At 52.2% G+C, this 27177-nt stretch overlaps 2 protein-coding genes across 5 annotated transcripts; one reads left to right on the top strand and one right to left on the bottom strand.

Annotated features, from left to right (window-relative positions):
- Positions 1-2586: 2586 nt before the first annotated feature.
- On the top strand, positions 2587-11630 carry LOC103303577 (fumarylacetoacetate hydrolase domain-containing protein 2A). Of its 4 annotated transcripts, none has more exons than XM_054728429.1 (9): positions 2587-2749; positions 2995-3078; positions 5438-5686; positions 6738-6954; positions 9675-9734; positions 9921-10083; positions 10970-11078; positions 11192-11279; positions 11423-11630. In XM_054728429.1, exons 3-9 carry the CDS (start codon positions 5442-5444, stop codon positions 11483-11485), a joined length of 945 nt encoding a protein of 314 aa, XP_054584404.1. In that variant the 5' UTR covers positions 2587-2749; positions 2995-3078; positions 5438-5441; the 3' UTR covers positions 11486-11630. The 4 variants fall into 4 exon arrangements, with proteins under 4 accessions (XP_054584404.1, XP_008158797.1, XP_027993514.2 ...); XM_054728430.1 differs by lacking the exon at positions 2587-2749 and adding an exon at positions 2765-2878; XM_008160575.3 differs by lacking the exon at positions 2995-3078.
- A 168-nt stretch (positions 11631-11798) lies between these two features.
- GPAT2 (glycerol-3-phosphate acyltransferase 2, mitochondrial) lies at positions 11799-24306 on the bottom strand. The gene is made up of 22 exons (XM_028137717.2): positions 24247-24306; positions 21630-21766; positions 21382-21495; positions 20635-20708; positions 20120-20224; positions 19792-19920; positions 17437-17536; positions 16841-16974; positions 16452-16551; positions 16135-16344; positions 15687-15806; positions 15440-15522; positions 15015-15133; positions 14259-14329; positions 13920-14178; positions 13691-13839; positions 13485-13562; positions 12964-13101; positions 12765-12885; positions 12610-12675; positions 12329-12384; positions 11799-12021 (listed from the first exon to the last, which is right to left on the bottom strand). The coding sequence occupies exons 2-22, from the start codon at positions 21690-21692 to the stop codon at positions 11905-11907; spliced, it is 2406 nt and encodes an 801-aa protein (XP_027993518.2). The 5' UTR covers positions 21693-21766; positions 24247-24306; the 3' UTR covers positions 11799-11904.
- Positions 24307-27177: the final 2871 nt, after the last annotated feature.

The following is a 27177-nucleotide window of genomic DNA, read 5'->3' as shown; positions in this document are numbered from 1 at the left end:
TGGTCGCATTGCTGGGGCACTCCTGTTTGAACAGGCCCCAGGCCCTGGGGTCTACAGTGCCATCTTTTTGTACATTCGCATGTTTGTGGCCCAAAAAGCAACTCTGTGCTTCTGAAAGGCATGGAGAACAGAATGGATGCCTCTCCTCTCTCCCTTTGTGTTGGTAACTTCGGCTCCAGCCAGCAGGTTAGTACAAATGAACCTGTTTGCAAATTCACTCATCTTTTCTTCTGCAATGTCGACTCTGCCATTAACCCATCTAGTGCACTTTTTCATCTCAGATATTGTAGTTTCCATCAATGGACGTTTGCTTTGGATCCCTTTGAAAACTATCTTCCATGTTTCTAATTAACTTTGAACAGATGGAGTACAGTTGTAGTAACTGTTATAATATTCTTGTCTGTTAATTCTAACATCTGTCAGTTCTGAGTTCCATTAAAATGCTAGATTCTTCCCGCTATGGGCCATGTTTTCCTGCTTCTTTCCAAGCCTGGGTTATCTTGGATTAGATATCAGAACTTGTGAATTTGACCTTATTGGTTGCTGGATATTTTTTATTTATTTCTATAAACATTATTGAGCTTGGCCTGTGATGTAATTAAGCTACTTGCAGCGTTTGATCCTGGTGGATCTTGGTTTTATGATTTGTGGGGCATTACTCCCCACCTCCCTATGGAGGCTAGACCTTCATGAGTACTCTACCCCGTGTCCGGAGATTTCTGAGTTTTCCAATCTGACTAGTGGGAAGAGGCACTGCTCCTGGCCTTGTGCAATCTCTTGACACTGTTCCCTCTGATTCTTCTTGATGATTCTTTCCCTGCTCTCAGGCAGTTGCCTCGCAGACATGCACTGCTCAGGACTCTGCTGGACACTTGAGGGGGAACCTCTACAGAATGCCTGGGTCTCTTCTCTCCAGGACTTTGTCCTGCAAACTCTAGCTTCCTTGGACTTACCGGGCCTCAGCTCCATTTCTGCAGCTCATGGGGTATGCAGGCTCCCCTTTGGTCCACCCTCCTTCTGCCACAGCCTGGAAACGCTCTCAAAGCAAGCAGGGGCAGCCAGAGGGTCTCATTTGTTTCCTGTCTGATATCACTGTTCTTCATTACTTGATGTCCAATTTCTTGAAAACCATTGTTTTGCATATTTTGTCTGAGTTTCTTGTTTCATGCAGGGTAAATCCTGTCCCTCTTACTCCATCTTGTCCAGAAGCAGAAGTCCTCCTTTCCTTGCCATTTGGAAGGCGTGGCTCCCCGACTCTGCCTAAGTTATGCGTTCCCCTGCCTCCCTGTTCCCTGCAGTTTTTCTGATAGCTCCTCTAGTGTTGCCCACCCTTACCGGGTGGGTCTCCTGCTAGGGTTATGCCAGGCTCTCTAGGACATTCCCCCTGTTCACACTCACTCCCACAGTCTTCATTTCTATCTCTATGCTGACCTCTTTCTATCTTGAAGCCAGACTAGAGCCCCACGCTGCAACTGCCCACTCTGCAGTACCCACTTGAATGTCCCACAGGCACATTAAATACAACCCATCCAAAACCCAGCTCACCATCCTCCCCCAGAGCTGCTGTCTCTCCAGAACTTGTTTCCACGAATAGCACTGCCATCACCAGGCCAGAGACCTAGGAGGCAGCCTTGCACCTCCTTCCCGCTCACTCCCAACTCCTGTCATCACTAAGGACTGTCAGTTCTACCTCCTGAACATCTCTGACCTCTAATCATCTCCGCTGCACACCAGCCACCACTGCTCTCAGCCGTGCCACCCACTCAGACACCTTTCCTTGGAGGATGACCAGTGTAAAACTACTCAAATGTAAGTCTAACCATGGCATCCCATGTAAGACCTGCCCGTGGCCTCCTGTGCACTAGATAAGACTCCAGACGCCTTGGGACAACTGAAGCCCTCGACTATCTGGCCCTCGATTAAATCTTGGACCTCTTGCCCAGAGCCCCTTTCCCAGTATAGGTCCTCATTTGCCAGAGGCCTGGAGAGCTGGGTTGTAACTGCCTGGCTAATTAAACCACCTCTTCAGGAGAATGCCTGTCCTCTGACGCTGGAGATTTTGCCTCCCACTACCCTGTCCTGAGGCCAACACAGAGCATGTGAAGACAGGGCTGCTGCGGATGGGTGTAAAAGGCTGGACCTGGGGTCAAAAATGGTGGTTCCCCTCCTCACTGCCTGTGTCAGCTTGCGCGAAGCACTTCCAGCCTCGGGTGTCCCATATGTAAAATGGGTGCAATCATCCCTCCTCTCCTCAATAATACGCCAGAGATTTGCCTTTGTCAACCAGCGCGCTATAATTTGGTTTGTTCTACCGCATTTGCCCAACGATGGAAATGGTGCCCAGCTCAGAGGCAGGGACCCGACACGGGGAGGGGAGCGAGGCGCCCAGGGTCAGGGCACAAAACATCAGGAAGAGTCGCTCTCACGTCGCTGTTAGAGAAGGGTGCCGTCCTGCCGGCTAGCGCGGGTACCTCCCAGAGGCCTGCAGGCTCCAGCGTGGGCCCGCCCTCCGCACGTGACTTCCGGGACAGGACGCAGCGCCCTGCTACTGGCCGTCGTTCTGGACGTCACCCGGAGCGCCGCCTCTGCCCACGTCCTATCCGAGAAGCCGAGGTCGCGCTGCAGCGGAGGTCCCCCTGCGGGTCCCTGTCGTTGACACAAGTCTCTTGGCGCCCGCCAACCCCAGCCCCCAGCCCCGCGAGCCTGGTCCGATAGCGCAGGGCGCGCTCCCGACACCCGCCGCGGCCAGGTAGGTCGGGTTCGGGCCGGCGTGGGGGCATCCCCCGCGCGAGGCCAGGACTGGACCTCGGGCCGCCACTCGGACCACGCCGCCGGCGCTCGTGAGCGCCCACTGAATGCAGGGGACCTAGCTGAGCATGTAGGGAAACCGAGGGGCTGGCTCGGGCGCAATGCGTGGGGACCGACGGTGGGACGCTGTCCCCAGGTGCACACTTGGGTGCTGTTTCCTCCTCACGTCGCTGCATCCTTTGTCAGGGTTGGACCGAGCTCGGGCTTTGCTGCAGAGAGGGAACGAACAGCTGATGCGCCGGGGCCACATTCTGACTGACACCTTGGCAGGTGACGGCTCCTCTGGAGGCCTCAGTGCCCCTTTCTGTAAAATGCGGCGCACTGTCCGAGGGGTTTGTGGTAGGACGAGCGAGAACCTGCATGTGCCGTTCACGTGGGAAGGGCACAGTGTGGGCTGGGGTTATCTTGGAGAGCAGGTGAGCAACCAGCCTTATCCCAGAGGCGGCAGGCAGCCAGCAGGTTCCCCTGAGCGTGGCTGAGAGTAGGCAGTGTCTGGGCATGAGGATCTTTTGGAGGACCCTGCTGCTCACCCAATCTTATGGGCTAAAGTGCCCTAGGCGGGGTGGGCTAAAGCTAGATTATGTTGCTTGTACACCACCTGGTTTCTGAACCAAGAACTTCAATGTCACCTGGACATGGATTGAAGTCCCAGCTCTTTCCCCTCCTTGGGAGCATAGGAAATCCCTTAACCTCTCTAACTCTTAGTTTTTATGTCTGTAAAATGGACTAACAATACCTACCTGTCACGATTATCAAAATAAATGAGACATTGTGGATAAAGCACTTAAATGAGACCTGGCATTCAGTGGGAGTGATTACTGTTGTATGTATTTTACCAGGTGCAGTGTCTGAGTGCACCCACTTTGGCTAGATCTGTGGTCGGCAAACTGCGGCTCGCGAGCCATATGTGGCTCTTTGGCCCCTTGAGTGTGGCTCTTCCACAAAATACCACAGCCTGGGCGAGTCTATTTTGAAGAAGTGGCGTTAGAAGAAGTTTAAGTTTAAAAAATTAGGCTCTCAAAAGAAATTTCAATCGTTGTCCTGTTGATATTTGGCTCTGTTGACTAATGAGTTTGCCGACCACTGGGCTAGACCAACCTTTATCGGTGGCAGATTGGGTTATATAAGACAGGAGGGCAGGAGGCTTGAAGCCCCATTTTTCTGGCCAGACTCATTGGCCAGCACAGTAGTTAGATCAGTTACCTGGGTCTAATGTGTCTCTAACTGAACAAGGCCGATTGAATCATTAGATGAGGTCCAGGAGTCTGGGACTACCCTCCACATGCCTGAGCAGAAAGGGCTGAATTTAAAAGCAAGGAGCCAGGTAGGGGAGGGACTGTTTGGAGATCAGACTTAGATTAGAAATAAATCAAAAGGGATTTCTCTTTGAGTGAACTGGAACTTGAAACAGGGTCTGAGCCCTGTTGGTACCTTCTAGGTGATTGGAAGAAGGAGGGCACAGCCATGCCTCCTGAGGTTGACAATCACCAAGCTTTCCCAAGTAGTGAAAAGTCAGCCCCTGCTTCAGGCATTTGTTCATTCAACAGAGAATAGCTGAGAGCCTCTGCGTGCCAGGCACAGTGGACTCCACCGTGAGAGAGACAGGTGAGAGAGACAGGCGAGGCCCCAGAGCGGAGAGGAGACAGCCTGGTGAGGCCTGTCAGGCCTGGGCCCTGCCCTTTGTCTGCAGCCTTTCCCTCAGGCAGCCTGGGCTCCAGCAGGAAAAACTAAGCATTTACTGTCTGGAGAGGCGGGTGGGGCAGCTCCTGGAAGGCTGGAGCAGGGGGATTGTGGCTTGGTAATGGGAGCAGTGGGAAGCATTTTAAGTAGGAGGGTAACCATCAAATTGTCATTTAAAGAATTGCTTATGGCAGGTGTGAAGCCATTTTTTCCCAGTGGCCATTTGCCTATGGTGGGCACCACTGTTATCTAATTCCTAGTCCTCCTCATCTTAGCCCAGCCCAGCCTAGCCCAGCCCAGCATCACTTCCTGAAGAAACTAGACAAGCCCTACCCTGGGAAACCAAACCAGCAGGGAGCTCTTTTGTAAGGGAGCAGGGTAGCCCCAGCTTTCCTTTCTCACCTGTTTTACTGAAGAGCCTTAGAAATCTTATATGACAGCAGCTTCAATTTATAAAGGGGTGAATTGAGGCCCTGGAGGGTGATTATCCAAGGTCACAAAACCACTTCGTCACACTGCCTTGGTCACACTTGCAGGACCCTTGATTGTCACAGCAGGAGTCCCATTGCTGAATCCTATCCATTGTTAACATCACTTTTCCTTGTGAGCAGAATGGCAGGGCTGAGTATGTCTGATCTAGACTGTTTGCCTTAGTGGTGCAGGTACAGTGTATGCTTTCAGAAAGCACTGGTTGAAGGAACGCTGGATTCCCTGGCACCTAGCTTAGGGCCTGACATGAAGTAGTTGCTCCTCTAGAAAGGTTTCATTATATGCATTGAATTGAGCAAAAAAACCACCTTTTGAAGCATAGAGGGTGAAATAACTTATAAATCCAGACCACCTCCATGTGGTGTGCCAGAACTTGGGGGCTGGAACTCGAGGAACATTGGGATCCTGCTGATGGCTCCCAGCTCCCTCTGTACCCTGTGACCCACTGTTTTCTCCATAGACTGATGCTGTTCCCTGCTAGAAGAAGGCTGCTCACAGCTCTGCTGCAGGCTCAGCGCTGGCCCTTTCAACCCTCCAGAGACATGAGACTGGTGCAGTTCCAGGCACCCCACCTGACCGGACCTCACCTGGGCCTGGAGTCAGGGAATGGCGGAGGGGTCATCAACCTCAATGCCTTTGACCCCACACTGCCCAAGACCATGGTAGAGTTCCTGGAGCAGGGAGAGTCCACTCTCTCAGTGGCGAGAAGGTAAATCAGCAGGCAGTATCACCCTGTGGTTGTTGCCCTGGGAAACAGAACCAGCAGGTAGCTCTTTTGCAGGGAAGCAGGGTAGCCTCAGCTTTCCTTTCTCACCTGTTCTCTTAGTAAATAAAGATTCTTAGAAATCTTATCTGACAGCAGCCGCAGTGTATAGTGGGGCCCAGGGAGGGTGATTATCCAAAGACCACAAACTCCACTTCATCACAACTTCCCTGGGGGTGAAGTTGCTGCCTGCCCGAGAGGTGTGGGACCCGGGGTCCTAAGTAGCATCTTGAGAAGTTGGAGGAGTGATTGGACTCTTGGCTTCTTAGGGAAAAGAGAATTGCATGGAGGTTTTCTTGGGTTTGGGCTAGATTAGATGGTGACTTCCCTGAAGCAGAGAAGCCCTGTGGCATTTGGTCTAAAGGTATTGATGAATAGTAAAGACCACTTTGAGATATCGTTTTACCTATTAAACTGGAAAAAACACAAATGTTTGACAGTACACAGTGTTGGTAAGAGTATGTTTCCCAAGATTGGAACCTACTTCCGTATCTGTCAACAGGGAATTGAGTGTGTCTCTATAGTGCAGTAGTACGTAGCCATAATAAACTGTTATGGTGAGATCTTTAAAATGCATCTGTATTTTTAGTAAGGTGTATATAGTGTGCTATCATTAGTATAAAATGACAAGAGGAGAATAATAGAATAGCTGTGAAAAGCTGCATAGGACACTGTGTATCTCCAAGGCTGCAGCGGGGTGACTAGGAGAAAGGGTAGAAGAAAGACCTTCCAGTTACTCCCATCTGCACCTTCTGAATTCCTTTACGTGGACGTGTATTACCTGATGGGGGAAAGGAAATCCACCTTGGATAAATATTAAACCATGCTCTGATGTCAAAGGACAATGCTGGCCTTGATTTTCACACTGACTCTGATGGTTGATAGATCTAAAAAATATAAACAGCAAAACTTGCAGCTGCTGTGGGATCTCCCCAGCATGCCCAGGACTGCCAGCCTGCTCCCATCCAGCCCCTCTCTCCTGCTCTGGTCTCTGCAGAGCCCTGGCTGCCCAGTTGCCAGTCTTACCGCGGTCAGAGGTGACCTTCCTGGCTCCAGTCACACGGCCAGACAAGGTGGTGTGTGTGGGCATGAATTACGTGGACCACTGCAAGGAACAGAACGTGCCCGTGCCCAAGGAGCCCATCATCTTCAGCAAGTTTGCCAGCTCCATCGTGGGGCCCTACGATGAGGTCATCCTCCCGCCTGAGAGCCAGGTCGGTGCCTCCCCATGGCCCTCTCAGGTCACTGGGGCCCATCACAGAGGCGCAGCACCCAGCTTACAGGAGCCACCTATAGTGCATTAAACAGGAACTACAGGGGATTATAGAGTAATAAGACTGGCCTCAGGAAAAAAAATTAATAGAAGAGAACTTTCCGTTATTTCTATTTGGATTACAAAAGTAATATACTTTCATCATAGGCAATTATAAAATTCAGCATGCACCTTCTAAGAATAAGGACAATGTCCTACATGACCATAATACCTTTATCACAACCAAGAATATTATCATGCATAACCTCTGATATGAAGTCCAACTGGGAGGTGACTTTCAATTTGGGTACTGTTTGACCCAGGATCAAACAAGGTCACACATTGCATTTGGTTATGTCTCTTTGCGACCTATAATCTACAGATCCACAGGAATCCATGGACTTTTTCTCCAAGGGCCAGTTAGTAAATATTAGAGTTTGAATGCCAGTAGTGTCTGTTGCAACAGTTCAACTTTGCCACTGCAGTGTGAACACAGTCATGGCTGATACATAAATGAATGAACGTGGCTGTGTTCCAGGAAAGCTCTATCTACAGAATAGAAAGCTCTATCTACAGAAACAGGCAGCAACCTGGATTCACCCACAGGCCATACTCTGCTGACCTCTGTCTCTGCCCAACAGCCTACTGCCATTTTCTTTCCTTTTTTTTTAAAGAAAAAAAAATGTTTTTACTGATTTCAGAGAGGAAGGGAGAGGGAGAGATAGGAACATCAATGATGAGAGACTCATTGATCAGCCGCCTCCTGTACATCCTCCACTGGGGATTGAGCCTGCAACCTGGGCATCAAACTGGGATTTCTTGGTTCATAGGTGAATGCTCAACCACTGAGCCACCCTGGCCGAGCCCATTTTCTATCTGTTGTGGCACAAGTTGTCTTACCATGTCCTATGGTCTGGACTTGTCTGATTGTGTCTTCATGATCAGATCTACGTTAAACATTTTTGTCAAGAGTTCTACACAAGTGTCTCAGTCCATTTGGGCTACCATAACAAAATATACTGGATGGCTTATAAACAACAGACATTTATTTTTCAGTTCTAGAGACTGGAAGTGCAAGATCAAGGCACTGATAAATTTGGTGTCTGGGAAGGCCACTTCCTGGTTCCTAGATGTCTTTCCCTGTGTTCTCACATGTAAAAAGGGACAGGGAGCTCTCTGGGGTCTCTTTTATAAAGGCATAATCCTCCTCATGGCAGCTCTGCCCTCATGACAATCACCTTCCAAAGACCCCACCTCCGAATACCATCACATTGAGGGGTAGGTTTCAAGACATGAATTTGGAGGGACACAAACATGCAGTCTATAGCACAGATGTGTCCTCACACTGCATCCCACTGGGAGACTCCTGTCAGGTGCTTAAAGTTTAATCACTTGAGGTTTACTGGCTGTTCATTAGACCTCTCCATTGTGAAGGTGCATTTCTGTGGTACTAAGCAATCTGTAGTAGTCTGAGACCATGGGACTATCTTATTGCCCCACTGTTTTCATCTAAAGATTCCCTGATCATCCTTACCTTACTCTATTGCACTGGGTGTTAGAAAAATGTGATTTTTCACCATGCCTTCTATTCTTTATTAGCTGGCATTCTGTGAACAAGAGGTGCCTCCTTTTTTTTTAAACTTCATTCCTTTAGTATCATGAATTTCTGATTTTTATTTTTATCCAACATGTTGTAATCCATCACTTACAGTTCTTTTTACATGCAAATGATCTGTTTGGCCAGTGGGGGGTTCAAGTTGGCCTGCAGCCCCATCACTTTTTGAGCACTTACTTACTTTCTGTGTAAGACAGCACAGGCTCATTAGTATATTAGACCTGGAATTAGCCATTTCCCCAAGGAACCTGGTTCTTTCTAGTGGGGTGCAATGCTAGAGATCAAAGTCAGTGTCAGGTATACTCATAGTAGCTCTGGACCATTCAAAAGAGCAGCCAGTTTAAAATGTTAGATTGTTTCTTTTTTGTAGCACTTTGCTAAAATGGGAAAGGCTGATTATGTTTTCATTTTCTGTGGCCTGTGTATTTTTGGTAATTGTTTATTCAAGCCTTTTGCCCACCTTTATATTGGCTTGTTGATCTTTTTATCATTTGAGTTAATGCATTAAAGCACTAGAATGGTGCCTGGCACACAGTAGGATTAGCTATTATTACTTGGTATCCATCCTTTTTTGGAAGTATTAAGAGTGACTTTAAAAAAATGTATGTATTTTTATTGATTTCAGAGAAGGGAGAGGGAGATAGAAACATCAATGATGAGAGATAATCATTGATTGGCAGCCTCCTGCACATCCCCTACTGGGGATCGAGCCCACAACCCAGGCATACGGCCTGACCAGGAATCAAACATGACCTCCTGGTTCATAGGTCAACGCTCAACCACTGAGCCACACCAGCCAGGCAAGAGTGACTTATAAATTCAGTCCCCAGACCAGTGTTGCTCCTCTAGTCACCATGGGAACTGTACCTGCATCAGTGGTGCTGCCTGCCATTGCCCAAGGCTTATGGGTGTACAAATCACGCCCCCTGCCACTCTGGTTCATTTTATGACTGTGGGCCAGCAGCTGACCCCGCTGGTGGGGGGCCCAGACCCCAAGATATGTGTGCAGCCCCTCAGCACTGGGAGAGGCCCAGGGCCGGGCGGTTTATGCTCCTTTCCCACTGCAGGAGGTGGACTGGGAAGTGGAGCTGGCCGTGGTCATTGGGAAGAAAGGCAAGCACATCAAGGTGAGGTTGAGTGGGTGGTACCCACTATCCCTGGCCTTAGGAAGCGGTCGGCTTGGGCACCTGCCTTGTTCCTTGCCTAACACTTTAGGTGAGCTCTGGCTTCTAGCGTGGGATAAAGGTTTTGTTATGGGGGCTGGTGTCACTGTTACCTAATCTCTAATCTGGCCAAATCCCCTGCCCCCATAGGCCACAGATGCCATGGCTTATGTGGCTGGCTTCACTGTGGCACATGACGTAAGTGCTCGTGACTGGCAAATGAGACGCAATGGAAGGCAGTGGCTGCTGGGAAAAACCTTTGACACTTTCTGCCCCCTGGGTCCTGCTTTGGTGACCAAGGACAGTATAGCAGGTAGGTCTCTGGCAGCGCCTATGATGACGCATCTTGCTCTGCTCAGATAAGTCAGAGCAAAGAAATAGCAACGCTCAGGAAGTGGGAGTGTGGGGACAGTTCAGTGTGGAGCCCCCACTCCTCAGCTGCCTTGCACTGATTCCCTACAGAGCAAGTCTCAACCTGGGCCCCGTGGGCCGCCTTCCACATCCCCTCGCCCTCTAGAGGACCACAGCCACAGAGGTGGTGAATCTGCATTCGGCAAGTGAATTACAGGAAACAGTGTTTCCCTCCTGGTGGTTAAGCTCTCTCTAGCTGCCATCTGGGAGTCTTTAGATTGGAAGAAAGCAAAGCTGGCCCTTGAGCATCACAGAGAATGGCTGTCACAAAAGCCATGCATTTTCCTGTCAGGGAGACAGAAGACCAACAGGACCTTGCCCAGCCCGTGGCCAGGTCAACACTGGCTACCAGTAGCAAGGGCACCAGGTGCCGGGAAGAAAGGCCATGATGCAAAGGGCAAAGCATGGCCATTTGGGTTGGGGTGTGTGTCCAGGGCGTTTAGCCGTCAATCAACAGTGAAGTGAGATTGTGTTCTGGCTGCTCTAAGAGGATGTGTTTGTGAATGTGTGAAACAAAAGTTAAGATAAAAATGTGGTTAGCCAGGACACTTACTGGTGAGCCAACACCTGCCAGTCAGGTGCCAGAGGTTCACTGCCCTGCTCCTGCAGTTTCCTTTTTGCATTACAGGTGCCAAGTCTTTATTATTGTCAGTCTTTGCTGTGGATAGACGTCCATCTTTTAAGGCAAAATTGCCATTTTTTTCCTCACCCTGGAGGGTCTGGGACACATCCAGGCGGGGTTGAGGAAAAACAGGAAGAGGTCCAAGGTGGTGTTTTATGCATTTCAGATCCACACAACTTAAAGATCTGCTGCCGGGTGAATGGGGAGGTGGTCCAGAGCAGCAACACCAATCAGATGGTGTTTAAGACAGAAGAGCTGATAGCCTGGGTCTCCCAGTAAGTGAGATGAAGCCCTGCCCTACACAGCTACCTGCAACTGAGCTGAGCCCTCCATCCCTGGCTATGGCCCCTCGGCCCCTGGTCTCACCTGGCCCTTGTGCTTGCCCCAGGTTCGTCACCCTGTACCCCGGGGACATCATCTTGACGGGTACCCCCCCAGGTGTTGGTGTATTCAGGAAACCTCCTGTCTTTCTCAAGGTAGGTTGGCTAAAAGGAGGAAAGGGAGGACCCAGAGGCCTGACAGGCATGGCTCAGGCTTGAGAAACCCAGGCCTGTGTATGTATGTTAGATTTGTGTGTATCAGACTAAGGTCTGACAACCTGGCGACCACTCCATTGCAGAAGGGCGATGAAGTCCAGTGTGAGATTGAAGAATTGGGTGTCATCATCAACAAGGTGGTGTGATGGTTCTTGCTGAAGGTCCTGGACTTAAGAGGCGGGCAACACTCACTGTACAGGGCAAGGCCCAGTGCTTGCCCCTTCAAGGCTCCTCATCTAGGTAGAGGGGGGCATCTCTCCTCTTCAATAAACTTCTCAGACTAAGTCAGTAGCTTGGCTTCTGCCTGTCTTTTATGGTTTGTTTCAGGGAGCAAGATAGGACATTGCCATGGGGTGGGGAAGGAGAGAAAACACTACATACCCCAAAACACACTGCTGGGCTTGGAAAGAGGACTTGTCCAGTCCAGTCCTCTCGTTCATCACACCAAAGGAGGGAGAAAGCAAGAGGCAGTGAGAGACAGTCAAACCTCAATGATTTTATGGGCAGCCTCCAGGGCTTGGTGTGTTCTGGGGCTGAGAAGTCAGCACAGGCTTAACGCACAGTTCTAGCCACAAATGAATTGCTGGATGAACTGCTCCAGCTTCTCCTGATTGTCCTGGCTGGCGAATGTAGGGGACAGGTGGAGCATGGGGCCTGCAGGGCTGGGCGTCTGCTGCAGCACCTGTGCCATGGAGAAAGAGTGAACACTCACCATGGGGAAACCTGCAGTGAGACCTGGCCCCTTAAGCCATAGGGTTTGAACACAATGCAGCCTCTTACACCATCCCCAGTACCCCACCTGGAAGTAGAATAAAGAGGTAGTCTGGGAGACCAAGGACAGGGAAACCATCCCATCTCCAACTCCTGTCATGCCTGTTCTTGGGAGACACTGGGGAAGACCCAGGGTGGGCATAGGTGGGCTTCCCTGAGCAGCTCTATCAAGATGGAGGCAGGGGGGATAGGAGGAGGGTGAGACTGGCCCCGCTCACCCCCAAGTCTCTGAAGGTCCAGACAGCTTTGATGGCGAGACTTGGGTCCGCACACTCTGGTGGAAGAAAGAAGCTGAGCTCTAGTGGGTACAGAGAGGTTCTGGCATAGGCTTCTCTTCCTCTTGTCGAAAGAAGGATCCACCCAAGGCAGGCTCAGACTGCACCTAAAGGCCTTTCTACTCTGTAGCCCTCCTTCCTGGAGTGGGGCTGTCACTGCCCAGTAGAGGGCAGCAACCACCAGCCCCTGCCTCCTGGGCGCCACCTGGCTGCTTGGGGCTCACCGAAGAACCCGTCCTCCTGGGCAGTGGCCTGCAAGAACTGGAACAGCTGCTCCACGTAGCCCGACACTGTGGGGCAGAGGAGACTTAGGCCTGGCACAGGCACAGCCTAAGCTCTCAGCCTTCCCTAAGGATGTCCAGGAGAGTTTGGGCCTCACCCGTGTCAGGCAGCTGGCCCTGGTGGAGAAAGGTGGCAGCCTGTGCGAAGGCCTTGAGCAGCGGGTTAAGCAGGCGGCACAGGAAGAGGAAGAAGTCGGGGCAGCGAGACTGCTGACTGAGCTGGAGGGGGACAGACCAGGTCAGGGCGGCTCCCACTGTCTCCCCTGCCTCCTTCCCCGATGGCTTCTCCCAACGTACCCTGAAGTACCGGCCCTCAGCCTCCTCGAAGTCGTCACTGTCACTGTCACTATCAGTAAAGTCCCCACTTGGTTTCCACAGCAGCTTGGCCCTCAAACGCCGTCGCCCTGTGTCACAAGCCTGCCGGGAGCCTGGGGTCTGGGAGCCGGAGGAGCCATTGGTCTCTGTCAGGCTGGCCAAGATTCAGCCCCGAGCCCCCAGATCAGGTACATGGCAGACCAGGCACATGGGGGAAAACCAGTAAAAGCAGACCTAGGGAACTCAGGAGGCCTCTTGGGGCCACACAAAACCTGCTGAGCCAACTTGCAGGGTGAGAATAGGCACCCACCCTCAAGGTCCACTGCCGTGTGGATAAGAAATGTGGGGGCAGGAGGAGTGCAGAGACCCTCAGCGGTACAACTGTGCAACCCTGTCATGATAGCTACATGGGCCCAGGGCTAGTGTGGTCCACCAAGTCCCAAGGCACAGAATGGCAGAGGCAGGGCCCAGGCAGGGGCTCTGTCTTCAGTGGCCCTGCCTACCTCCTCAGCCACCAGAAGCCCACACTGGATGAGACGGTCCAGCACCTCCTGACAGTAGCAGTAGGAAGACTGGCAAGGCTGGGGAGAAAGGCGTCCAGGTAGCTTTAGGAGAGCCAGAAAGGGCTTAAGGGCAGGGGTGGAGCAGGCACAGCCCCTCCTATAACTGAAGGGGTGCCAGGCCCGAGTGGGTCAGTGGGAGGCCTGACCTGCAGCAGCAGCATGTCCTGTGGCAGCAAGTGCAGCAGCAGAAGGACCTGGCGGTACAGCTCATTCTGGCTCAGCAGCTCGATGCCCTGCAGCTCCCAGGGCCCCTCTGGTGGCACTTTGCTTGCCAGCAATGCCCGAACCGCACAGGCTGGGGAGGGGGCCAGGCATGAGGAAGGAAGCCATCCCCTAACCTGACACCCCACCCATCCCTGAGCCCTCAGGACTCACCACCCAGGGCCTCGCTCAGGAAGGCAGGCAGCAGCTGGGCGCTCAGGCGTGCCAAGTGCATGAGGCCTGGGCCGGGCCGAGTGACCACCAGCAAGTCCCCCTGGTGGATGCGCAGCAGAGCCACGTGTGCCCGCAGCAGGCTCAGTGTGTGCCGCACCAGGCACCGCAGCTGACCTGAGAAGCCCACGTCAAAGCCACGCAGCAGCGTTTCCTCCGTCAGCCAGGAGAACTCCCCCAGGAGCTGCGACAGGTATACACCCTGGTGGGCAGTACCAGGGCTGAGCAGCAAGGTCACATCCCTTCCCCAGCCAACCCCCATCTTCCCGTCATACGGCCTACCTTCTGGTGCTTAAACAGCAGCAGCGTCGCCATAATGGCTGTGCTCATCACCGCAGAGCTTGCCACGCTGGCTGTAGCAGGGGGTGGGGGATGCTGGTCAGGGGCTTAGGTCCAGCAGCCGGTTCCATCACCCAATGTGTGGGCCAAGAACAGTCTTCCCCTGCTTCCCTGGCAGGAGCCTGCCTCCCCAACTCTACCCCGGGGAGTTGTGGGCCACCCTCCCTGCCGGGTGCTTGGGGACCACCTTCCCAGTGGAGAACTGGCATTTACTAAATGTATACTGAGACAGGCAGGGAGCCCAGGGACCTTCCCTGCCTATAGGCCTACCCACCAACCCAGTCTCTGCCACAGAGGGGCACCTAAGAAGACAGTAGTAATGACCATTTTATTAAGAGTCCCTCTGTGCCAGGCACTGTGTTAAGTCCCTCACATGCATTATTCCAGTCAGTCACCCATTTATAGTGCAGATCAGAGAGGTGAATTGGTGAGCTTGAGACAGGGCCAGGGTGACCTTGGATCCAGGCATCTGCCCTCTGCACAACCCATACTCTGCAGTTCAGGCAGCCATCTGTGTGCACTCACTAGAGGCTCCCTCATGTTCTCCCTGGTTGCCTCACTCCTCCTCACATATCCCACACATGAGGGAGGCTCAGGTACAGAAACCCACTTGGAATGGAGGGCCCCTAAAACCTGCTGACCCAGAGAGAAGGAACAGCGCAGGACCCTCCCCAAATGCCCAGACCTAGTTCCCCTCACCATTCAGGATGTGACGGCTCAGCCTCCTGACCAGGAGCTGGTCTTCTTCCTTGAGGGCCAGAAGGGGCCCAGTTATTGGGGTCCACTCCTGCTCCTTCTCAGTGTCTGGGACGACAGTACTGGGATAGAGACAGATCACAGGATGAAGGGAGCCAACCTAAAGACAGTCTTGGGGAAACCCAGAGCTTCCTCAAAAAAGGGTGTTTCCCCAGCCCAGCCCCAGGGCAGGATGGCTCCCCAGCCCTTTCCAGCCCCTGCCATTTCCCACACTGAGATTAGAGGTAAGGAGGGGTGTCAGGCTCTGTTCTAGATGACCCAGAATATCTGATGAGAGGAGGCTGGAGCTGGTGATGTCTATGGGTATGTGTTGAAGAACTGCTTGCTGTGCCCCCGAGATCCACACCTTCCCCTGCCGCTACCCCTACCTTTGGCCCAGCACAATGGGCTGCAGCAGCTGCTCCATGGTCTGCCTGCTGCCCCAGCAGCTTCTCGAATTGGTGGTGTATTCCTGCCCAGAACATGACTCTCAGGTGGCCTACCTGCCCACCAGAACACCTGCACACAGTCCACGGAGGTAGGCGAAACTATCCCTGTAGTGGCTCTGAGGGCCAAGCTGCCAGAAGCCCCATGCAGACCACAGATCCTCCCAATTTTGCCCAACAGACATCATACCTGCAGGGAGAAAGGCTGGGCCAGGTGCACACGGGCACAGACCTGGGGGCCGCAGCACCAGCCTCGCAGGCTACGTAGGACAGCCAGAGCTCCTGTCCACAGCCCCAGTGGGGCTGTGGCCTGCAGGAAGGAAGGGGCTAAGGGAGCTGGCTCACCTGGAGCAATGCTCTCTGCTCAACTTTATCTTGCAAACTGGTACATGACCATGACCTCTCCAAGCTCATGTTCTCATCCAGAGAAATCCCTCCCTAGAGGGGTCTTTTGAGGATGAAACAGAGGATTTCTGTATCAGCCGGGGCAGGCGCCACAGAATGACTGTAGGGCGATAATTCCTTTGTACCTCCCTAACCCTCACCCTGAGGGGCACTCAGTCATAGGACATAATACATTGTGCCTCCTCTCTGGAGTTGGTGTCCACTTGGAGTTCCAAGTGGCAGGAGGGTCTCACATGGTGTGTATCACATACATCTGGAACCAGGTCATAGGTGATGGCCACTGGCACCAGCATAGCATCTTGGACAACACCCATCTGGACTGCCTGCACCACCAGTCCCAGCCAGGCCTGGCCCAGGGCCGACAGCCAAGGCCCCTGGGTCCCAGGGAGCTCTTCCAGGAAGATAAGCAGGGGCTGCCCACTGACCAGCAGCTGCTCTACAACCTGGAAGGGGTGGGGAGGTGGTAGCAGAGGCAGGTGTCAAGGCCAGAGCAGCAACAGGCACTGATACCCTGGCCTGGGCCCCAAACAAAACCACTGGGGGCACTCACCGCTTGGACCACAGCCCTTGCAAGAACCCCTTCGGAGCTGTCCAGGGAGAGGTTGGCCTCTGGGGGCAGGAAAAGCGCCCCAAGCTTCCTCAGCAGAGGTCTGTGGGGCACAAGGCAGACAGAGTCTGATGAGGGGAGGGGCTCAGGAGATGGGACCAAGCAGGAAGCTAGGAAGAGCCTCAGCCCTCCCAGGGCAGCCTGGGTCCTGTCTGAACATGCTGAAGCCAGGCACGGCCCCAGAAACCATAGCTGACCATCTGAGCCCACAGGCTGACCCAGCAGAAGGTTGTGAGCAAAGAAACCAGGAAGAGGGCCTGGGGGAGCTGCTGCCAGCACACCCCACCCACATCCCCACACCCCATGCATGTCTGGGGGCGCAAAGCTTTTACCTGAGAATGGGGGAGCAGGCACATGGGTCCCAAGCCACACGGACCACGCCCAAGCCCTGGGAAAGCAGGACAAAGGGCAGCAGGATCCCATCCACGAGTGACTTGTGGGTAGAAAGGAGGACAAGCGGCGAGCCCTGCTTGGGGAGAGCCAGGGGGAAGTGCCAACCCGCCTCCACCCTGATGATGCAGGGAGCTGAAACCAGCCACAGAGTGACAAAGGGTTCGGCTGGGTAGTTCTTCCTTGGAGCACATTTCCCAAAAGGAGAGGAGCTCTGTCGACAACTTTTAAGGTCACGCACTGATGTAATGATTGTAAAGACCACGATGAAAAGATATTAGAGGAATCCCCCTGAGAGCAGAGCTTGAGACACGAAGAGATGGCCATCAAAGAGCAACGGAGGTAGGTGAGACCATCCCTGCAGTGGCTCTGAGGGTCAAGCTGCAGAAGCCCGTGTACCCAAAAACTCTGTATCCAAAACACCAGGCAGTGGGGCTGGTCCTGACTAAGGGCTCGGCCTAGCTCTGCTCCTGCCATCCCATCCCATCCCATCCCATCCCATCCCATCCCATCCCATCCCATTGCGGGGAGGGCTTACCGACTGGGAGGCCTTGTGGACCATCTTCATGTGGCCCTTGTGGAGCTGCACATTCAGGAAGAGGCAGTTCAGGAACCGCAGAACCACCCAGCTGAACAGCCTGGAGAGCAGCGAGGCCCAGTCTGAGGTGTGGCGCGCACTGCCCATGACACAGGGCCCCTCAGCATCTCGGAAGGCCTCCAATACTGTCCCCACTTTACAGAAGAGGAAAGTGAGGCTCAGGGAGATTACAGACACTGCTGAGTGGGAGAGAAAGCTAAGAAGAACTGGACTGGCAGGTGGGCCCACAGCCCATGCCTGTGAGATGCTGACACTCCCCCAGGAAGACTTCATGGTGCAGCTGCTTCACATCAGCTTCAGAGCATCTCCCTGCCCCAGTTTACCCCAAAGGAGATTAGAGAACTAAGACTCACTCCAGGCATAGCCTGGCCGGCTCTTTGCAAACTGCTGGGAAACTGAAATAAAAAGGGAGGAGTTTGTGATATGATAAGGAAAAGGGATAGTTGAAGGGGACTGGCTTAAAATGAGGGTGGAAGCATAGCCTGAAGATGTGGTGGACAAGCATCCTGTCCTCATCTGATGCCACAAGATGGAGCAACAACTGACAGCAGGTCAGGTTGAGAGACAGTTTGGATCGGAGCCTGTGCCCCTTGCAGAACTGCACTCAGAAGGAAGCAAGGCCACACAGTGTGTTCTTCTCTATCAGTGTTTGGCTGCTCAGTACAGAGAAGGCAGGTACCTGGGTTCAAACAGAAGTGATTGTGCCCAGTGACTCCTTCACAGGAGTGCTATCATCATGAGGAGTCCTGGAATTGAAGCTGCACCAGGAGCAGCTGATAGTATAAAGGTGGCCAGGTCAGGGGACTGGACATCTCAACAAAGTCAAAAGAATTTTCATGTGGAGGGCTGGTCACAGTCACCAACCTCCTCTACTTTCTATTCTTCAATTAACTTTTCAGTTCCGTCAGGACAGCTGAGTCTGACACACACTTCCCTGCACCCTTTCTCCCTCCATAACTCATTCATCCCCTGGCTTTAACTTTAACCATCATCCGTGTGCTAAAGCTTTGTGAATGTACATCCCTGGTCTCAGCCCTCTTCTGAGCTCCAGACTCACATAAACAAATGCCTCCACCAGCATGTCAGGTGTCTGAAACTCTGTATCCAAAACATCCTTTGTGGGCCACACTCACTGCTCCCAAACCCACACCCTCCATCCACAGCACCAGGTACTTAGCCAGAAAATGGCTCTCCCATGAGTTCTCCCCTTTCCCTCACTGTCCCACCCAGACCTCCAATCCATCACTGAGTCCTGTTAGTTTCAGATTGGTCTCTCAGTCCATTTTTCCAACATCTACTATCACCTCCCAATCCAAGCCATCACCATGTCTCACCTGGACTAACCAAACAGCCTCCCAGACAGTTTTCTGATCTCTATTCTTGATCTCAATTAATCTTGTTGTCATTCCCGACTTTCCATTAGTTGTCACTGCACTTAGAAATCAAATACAAACTTCCTGTATGGCCCTGTGTATCTGGTCCCTTCTACCTCTGATTTCATCTTCAACAGCTCACTGCCAGCTTCCAGCTACCACAGCTTCATGAGCAGTCCCGGCCCTTTTCTGTGGCCACAGCTCATGCTCTTCCCTCTAGTGGGACTGTTCCTCCCATTCTTGCACCCCTTCCTCCCAGGCTGGCTCCCTTTCCCCCTTTCATGCCTGGCTTACAGGTCTCTTATGCCCTCCAGGTTCTCTGAGCCCCAGCACTTATCCTGTTCTTGCAGCCATATGTATCTCTGCTCACTCTGTCATGTGTACCCCTTCATTCCCCCTGGAACAACACTGTATCTAAAAGTAGCCCAGACTGTGCAAATCAATGTGAGAGGGAGCAGGTGATGACAGCAGGATGAATTCAGGAGGGGGCATGGGGGCCTGTAAGATGGGGTAACCAGTCACCATCGCCTGTCTCCCTCTCTCCACAGGAACCTGACCTGGGAAGAGGTGAAAAGTTGGAGGTGGGTACTGGAATCTGGGCCACAACCAGAGGCTCCTGAGTGACCCCAAAATTCCCAACCCAGGACAGTCAACGCCCAGGCCAGCAGTGGTGAGAAACTGGGCTGGAAGCTGGGGGCTGACTCAGATCAAAGCCCCATCCCATATCCCACTGGTCCCACCACGGAGCCAGCTGTCCTCAAAAGGCCTGTGTCCAGATCAGGGGCTCCCTCAGGCCCCCTGGTAAACATACCATCTGGCTCCCCAGTGTGGGAGGCCAGTCCTTCCCCAAGCCCAGTCAACACTCACTCTCCGAAAGGCCAGAGGCCTAGCCTAGGGACCAAATGTCCCTCAGCACAGTTACCTGAGCAGGAAGGGGCGGGGCGGGGCCTGGATGTGACCCAGGATGCGCTGCACCTCTTTCTTCACAGGGCTGGGCACCTGGCCTTCCCCAGCTCCTCCTGGAGCCCTCCCTGAGATGACATCCTGTACCCTATGGTGTGAAGGGTGTGGTTTCAGGCTGGGGCATGCCTACGGTCCCTCAGGTCACCTCCCTCAGCCCCAGGGCATGGCTTCAGACCTAGGCAAAGCTAACACTCTAGAAGCCAGCCCTCTCAACCACCCCTGCCTAGAGGTGTCATCCCTTCAAGGATCCCAGTAGTGGCAGCCCGACCCCAGTCCCTGCTCCTCACCCAGTGCTTTCCATGACTTTCTGTGAGGCATCCCAGCAGGGGGGTACGTGCTGCTCCAGGGACCACAAGAAATAGCAGAGCCTCCGAACCAGCCAGCCCCGAAACCTGAACACAGCCCCAGAAGCAAGGGGAAGATCGTTCAGAGGGCTTACCTCCCACTAAGGCCCACAGAGGGTAGTCCACCAGGAAGGAATCACACCACAGTCCCATAGCCAGGGAACACCTGAGTTTGGTTATCACAAAGCAGGATAAGGAAACACCTGCCCATCTGTGCCCCTTTCCCACCCACTCCCCACTGAGTGGAGTACAGGTTCAGGGCCTGACACATAGTGGACAGCCCATAGATACTAATAGAAGGAACCACAGGTATTTCCGCAGTTCTCTGCCTTTCCTGCCTATGGGTATGGAGCAAAGGGTAGGGGCCCTTCTTTCCCACTGGATGAAGAAAATGACACCACAAGCAGGGCCCTAGCAGTCCCACACCTCAGGGCCCTGCCCACCCCGGCTTTGATTACCTGGTGTTCTCCTCCTTTACCAGGATCACATTGCAGAAGCCCAGATCCATTATGCTTCTGTGGAAGAGGGACTCCTGCCCAAGAGGGGCAGGGATGGCATGTCTTTAGGGGGCCTTCGCAAACCGGCAAAGGAAAGCCCCTGCTCTGTCTTCTGCAGTCTCTGCCTGATGGACTATCATGTCTACCAGGAAACAGGACTGTAGTACAGCATTCCCCAAAAGATCCTGACGCTCACTCAGGAAAAAGGGTTCTGCGGTCAAAGCGGAAGGGCCGTATTCTCTACAGCAGCGCCCTCCTGCAGAGTGGCATATTCAAGCCTCTGAGAAGGTCTCTCGTCTACAGCAAAGAACATTCACGTAGCCTGGATCTCCACCAGAATTGTGGGTTCCATAAGCACCAGCACATGAGGCGTGGACCCACAGTAGGACTTCAAGCCTGTGCTGAGTGCTGGGTGACTCTAAGTGGGCAGGTCCCCCAGATTGAACAACAGGACTGTGCAGGCATGGTCAGATCCTAGCTCTCTGACCACACCCTATCCTCTCAGGTGCCTCGGCACTTCTCCACCCAACTCTCCCAGGCCTGCAAGCCAGCCCCAGGCCAACAACACAACCAGTACCAGTGCTTCCATTCCCTCTAAGACAAGAAGAAAGGCATGGGCAGGGAGGGCCAAACCTGGAAGGACATAAGGGAACCACAACCAAGCTACCTCAAGCTCCCCAGGCTGGGGCCCAGCCCTACACTACTCACCCAGCTCTTGGGGGTGCAGGTCTGGCAGCAGCGACCCACAAAGGGGCGATATTTCCCAAGGAATGGGGTGACAGCCTCCAGCTTCATCCCCAAGCCTGAGGTCCATGGGCTAGTCTGGAAAGTGGCCACAGGGAGAGGTAAAATGACTCAAAGTCCTTGGCTGAAGGAGGGAGGTTCTAAGAGTGAGGTGTACAGGAGGGGAGGGGAGAGGGCAGAAGGTGTTCTGGGAATGGAAGGGGCCATACTACCTCCCGGCCATTCTGGCTACTGTTCTGCTGAGTTCGGAGTCTGGTTCCCAACATGGTGTCCATGGGGGGTTAGGGGGACTGTAAGATCTGAGAACCAGCCACTTCTGCCTCTCTTCCTCTCACCACAGCAAACTGACCTGGGGAGAGATGGAAGGAAAGAGGGGGGTACTGGAGTCTGAGCCACAGCCTGGAAGTCCTGAGGTGACCACCAAATTTCCATCCTTGGGATAGAGAGACAACATCCAGGCCAGCAGTGGTGAGAAACTGGGCTGGAAGCTGACTTAGACCAAAGCCATGCCCTTGACTCCACTGGTCTCACCACAGAGCCAGCTTTCCTCAAAAAGACTCAGTGTCCAGATCAGGGGCAACCTGAGGGTTAACACATGGAGGCCAGTTGTCTTACCATCAACACCCACCCTGCCATATCCCAGCACAGATGAGGGCTATACTGGAGATTCAGACCCCTTCTGTGCAGAGGGAAAGAACAAGGCTGGGCTGGCAGGAAGGAGTTATGAGACTGCCGAAGAGGAAAGGACCATGGTGGCAAGACCACCAGGTCCTGCTCAGCTGCTCTTCTCCTCCACACCAGAAGGTGGCACTTCACCTACTCAACCATTTCAGGAATGTGGGCCAGGTACTCGGTGGGGGATAGCTGGGGAGTCAGAACACGGAGAAATACCACACAGATCTGTCTCCAAGGAATGCTCTTATTAGAAACAAGACATATTTTTCTGCAATCCATCCTCTCATATAGCACTCTAAGTAGACGATCCCACTGGGTTTCTCCTCAGCCGCTCCTTCCCATAATATTCCCCTGAACTAACAAATATCTATTCCATAAAGCAGCACTGAATCCCTCCTGGCCCCGAAATTCCGCCCTAAAAACCGCTCTACCCTGACCTCTCACCATGTCCCTGCTGGGTAGGCTGGGCCAGTAATTTATGTTATCCCTGCCCCACCACACACTGCACATGCCCATGCAGATGTGCCTTCTCCCTTCCCATCAAATTCTGTCCATGGCTCTAAGTCCATGACGCTTCCAGATCACCCTTTAGGACAGGGTTGGGGAATGCCAGGCCCGTGAAATCATTTGGTCTGGCCTTGCCAAGGCATTAGGGGTAAGTTAATGAAATGTTTGACCAAATACAGCAGGCTAATTTTTAAGTTGATAGTTTTGAATGGCTCACGAATGATGTTATAAATATCCAAACGGCCCTTGGCAGAAAAAAGGTTCCCCACCCCTGCTCTAGGGTTTTCCTCTCCTCTTTGCTGGGCTGGGAACCTCCTCCAGAGCTGAGGTTTCACTTCCCCTCATCATCTGAAAGTGTCCTGTGGCCAGGGCTTTGACGGACTTATCTCTGCCTAGCAGTCTGCCCTGCACAGATGAGGGACCCAGGAAGTGCGAAATGACGGGCTGTAATTTCCTCTGGGTCTCCCCCTCTCCCAATTAGCACTATTTAAAACCAGGAAGCCAGTGGTACCAGGGTCACGGTTCCTGCAGTGCAGGAGCTCTGGTAGACTCATCCCAAATGCACTTCCTACTTTGAAAATGTTCTCACAGCCCCATTCACAGACACTTGGCACAGGGAGCTCCCAAGCCACGCCTGCAATCTGGGGAATTGTGCTTGCTTGGCAAGGAGGATGTCGTCCTCCCAGCCCCAGACCACCTCACTCAGAATCTAAACCCACTAGATCTGTGCTAACCCCAAAGGGGCCAGAAAGAATAAAAGACAGGGCCAGGGGTAACTCCCATTTGCCAACTGCGTCCACTACTTAGCACACACAATCCAGAGGTGAGTTCTGGGATATATCTCCCTAGCACCTGAGCCCCCCAAATGGGGATCTGTGTCAGTCTGTAGCTCCTGCTTGGACACCCCCTCAATCCTGAGGGCCAAATGCAGTCCACATACCTACTTGCTGCCACACAATATTCTGAAACAAGAGAGCTTGTCAGGTTAAAAATCCTGGTTTCCAGCTGCTGCGGTTAAAGGAAACAGCCCTGAGACCGGCCTCTGTGGCAGGCAGCGCACAGGCCTTCAGCTGGCGGCCCGAGGACCCCTGAGCCCAGCAGCAGGAGCGGCCACCACATCAGTCCCACCTGTTGCCTGGCCCCACCGCACCTAAGTTTGAAGCCTTCTATCAAAGGATGACATCCCACTCTGTGCCCTACAAAGCAGCATGGCTTGAACGTGACCTCTTCACCCTTAGGCCCCAGCCAGGGACCCTCAGAACCTGGCCCCTCGCCAGGCGCATGGCGCGTGCTCCCTGCTCGGCCTGAGTCTGAGGAGAGGGGTCTCTCTCTCTCTCTCTCTCTCTCTCTCTCTCTCTCTCTCTCTCACACACACACACACACACACACACACACACACACACACACACACACACACACTTGTCTAGGGTGACCATAGGCCAGGCCCCAGCACAGCGGTGTCACCAGTGTGGCCCTCACATCATGGCGGCGGGAAGGACTCACTGCTCAGCAGGCCCTCAGGGCCACCGCTCCTCCACCCCCAACCCCGCCCCCCAAGGTCGCCCAGGTGGCTCCTGAAGCGGAAAGGGCCCTGGACGATGCCAGGCCTGGCCCGACCCGGCCCAGCCGCGACTCCAAGGTTCTTACCTCACACCCGCGACCCAACTCCCGCCAAAGCCGCAGCCTCACAGGAGGCCTACGTCGTGGACTGGAGGCTCTGCGCGCCTTCTGGGAGGCAGCTCTGACAGCCAATGGAAAGGCGCGCTGGGCCCGAAGCCCCGCCCCCACTCAGCGTGCTGCTTGGCCATGTGACCCGGCCCAGGGCGGGCTGGGCGGGGCTGACTGTGCGCCCGCCCCTGGCGTGTCGCTGAGCGCCTGTCTGCGTGCTGGGCCCCGGAGACATTCGCGAGACCCCCGGGTCCCCAAGGGGGGACACGGACAGCCAGGTTCTAACGAAAGCGTTTCCAGGCTACACACGCCACCAAGCTGGAGTTTAGGTTCTAGCAAAATTCCGAGTTGGGGACACTTAGAAAAGACACAAGATCGCCAGAAACTAGTTTTGGGTCGTGAAAAACAAATCAAGCCTACCCAGTGTCATTTCCTTTGTTGATTAGAACTCCAGATTATAGTCAGGGACAAGCTACAGTCACGAGGTGCCCGGGTTTCAGCTGGTCCTATGACCAATGTGTCTATATCCCTGTGATTATTTGATTAATACCCGACTCCTACCTCAGCCTTAAGCTCCGGGTGAACAAGCGCTTGCATCTTTCCATTGTTCCCAGCACCTGCAGGGGACCAGCAAGCCATACAGCCTACCAAAGAGGGAATGACTGTGATTTGTTCCCACCCAGCCACGTATGTAATGAGCGCACTTTAAATGCCAGAGAATCCCACTGCATGAACAAAGGCACAGCGGAGCCTGGCTGGGCCCGAGAGTACAAGGCGGGTTCACATTCCTCCCTCTTCTCTAACACACCACCCTGATGTGACTGCCTCCACCCTTCCTCTCCAGGGTGTAGCCATATTTCTCTTTTATGTTCCACTTTGTGTCTATCTACCCAGGCTGTATATCTGTGTCCAGCCACTTTAACCCACATTTGCAATGTCCTTTTAGCACGAAAGGCCTACAGAAAACTCCCTTCCCCCACAGAGATTCAGACATATAATGACATTGTTTTAAAAACCCCAGTATGGTGTTAGTGGAAGAATGGACAACCCACTGGGTCAGTATGGAGAGTTCAGAGATGAATCCTGGCTATAGGGGAGTTTAGGGACAATAAAAAATACATCACAAATCAGTGGGGAAAGAGTTGTTCTTACTGGGGAAACTCTGGCTTTATAGAAAAAAGCCACAATGTAATCCCATACAAGATGGGTGCTGAGAAGGTGGATTAAAATGTCAAGGTGGCCCTGGCTGGTGTGACTCAGTGGTACAGCATCGGCCTATGGGCCAAAGGGTTGTGGGTGGGTTCGAGTCCCGGTCAAGGGCATGCACCTGGGAATGATTCTGGCTCCGGTCAGGGCACTTGAAGGAGACAACCAATCAATGTGTCTCACCTCAATGTTTCTCTGTCTTCCGTTCCCTCCCTCCCACTCTCTCTAAAACTCAATGGAAAAAATATCCTCAGGTGAGGATTAATAATAGAAAAAAAAAGAGTCAATCTGAATGGTTAAATTATAACATTAGTAGAAAATAACATGGAGGGGAACATCTTTGAGACCTAGAGGGAGGAAAAGATTTCTTAGACAAACTATCAAAGCACAATTCATCATGAAAAAAAAATGGGGGGGGGGCTTTATTATGTCAACATTAAAGCTATTTGTTCCAAATGACACATGACAAAATGAAGGAAGATATACGTATAGTCTAAAATTTACAAGATTAGTAGAGCCTCAATATACAAGGAACTCCTACAAATTTACAAGAAAAATAAATGGACAAAGGTTATGAGCAGGCAATTTTTGTAAGAAATACATGAGGAGATGGCCAAAGTCATTAGTAGAGAAATGCAGATTATAATAATAAGATACTTGAACAGACTTTTCTCCAAAGAAGACATACAAATGGCCAATAAGCACATGAAAAAGTGTTCAACATCACTACTTATTAAGAAAATGAAAAAAAACAAACAAACCCACAGCGAGATACCAACTCACACCCATTAGGATGGCTACTGTAAAAAACAAACAAACAAAAAACCCAGAAAATAACGTATTGGTGAGGGTTGGAGAAACTGGAACCCTTGTGCACTGTTGGGAATTAAAATGGTGCAGCCACTAGAAAAAATATATATCAGTTCCTCAAAAATCTAAGAATAGAATTATCACCTGGCTCAGGAATTCCTCTTTTGGGTATATACTGCCAAAGAATTGAAAGCAGGATCTCAAAGATATATTTGTATTCCCAGGTTCATAGCAGCACTATTCATAATAGCCAAAAAATGGACGAAACCCAAGTGTCCACTGACGATGAATGGTATACAAAATGTGACAATGGAATATTATTCAGCCTTAAAAAGGAAGGACATTTTGACACACACTATAACACGGATGAGCCTTGAGGACATTATGCTAAATGAAATAAACCAGTCATAGAAACACAAATACTATAAGTATGAGACATAAAATAATTCAATTCATAAAATAAAAAAGTAGGATGGTGGTTACCAGGGATAGAGGAAGGGAGAAATGGCAAGTTAGTGTTTAATGGGTACAGAGTTTCAGTTTTGCAAGATGAAGAAGTTCTGGAGATGGATGGTGGTTATGGCTGCACAGCAGTGTGAATGTACTTACTATATCTGAACTGTACAGCTAAAAGTGGTTAAGATGGTAAGTTTTATGTTATGTGTATTTTACCACAATTTTAAAAAACAACAATAAGATATCACATTATGCCTATGTGATAGGCAGAATTCTAAGATGAGCCCCAGTGCCCATGCCCTTATATAATTATCTCCCTTGAGTATGCAGGACCTGTAACTTGCTTCTAATCAATAGAATTTAACAAAAGTTATGGGGCACCACCTCTGATTAGGTTACAATTTATGGAAAAGATGATAGGAATTTTCTGATGTAATT

Source organism: Eptesicus fuscus, chromosome 16, assembly GCF_027574615.1.
Source record: "Eptesicus fuscus isolate TK198812 chromosome 16, DD_ASM_mEF_20220401, whole genome shotgun sequence".
Lineage (NCBI taxonomy): Eukaryota > Metazoa > Chordata > Mammalia > Chiroptera > Vespertilionidae > Eptesicus > Eptesicus fuscus.
Note: the sequence above shows the minus strand (reverse complement) of the source record. Positions and strands in the feature narration are given on the sequence as shown.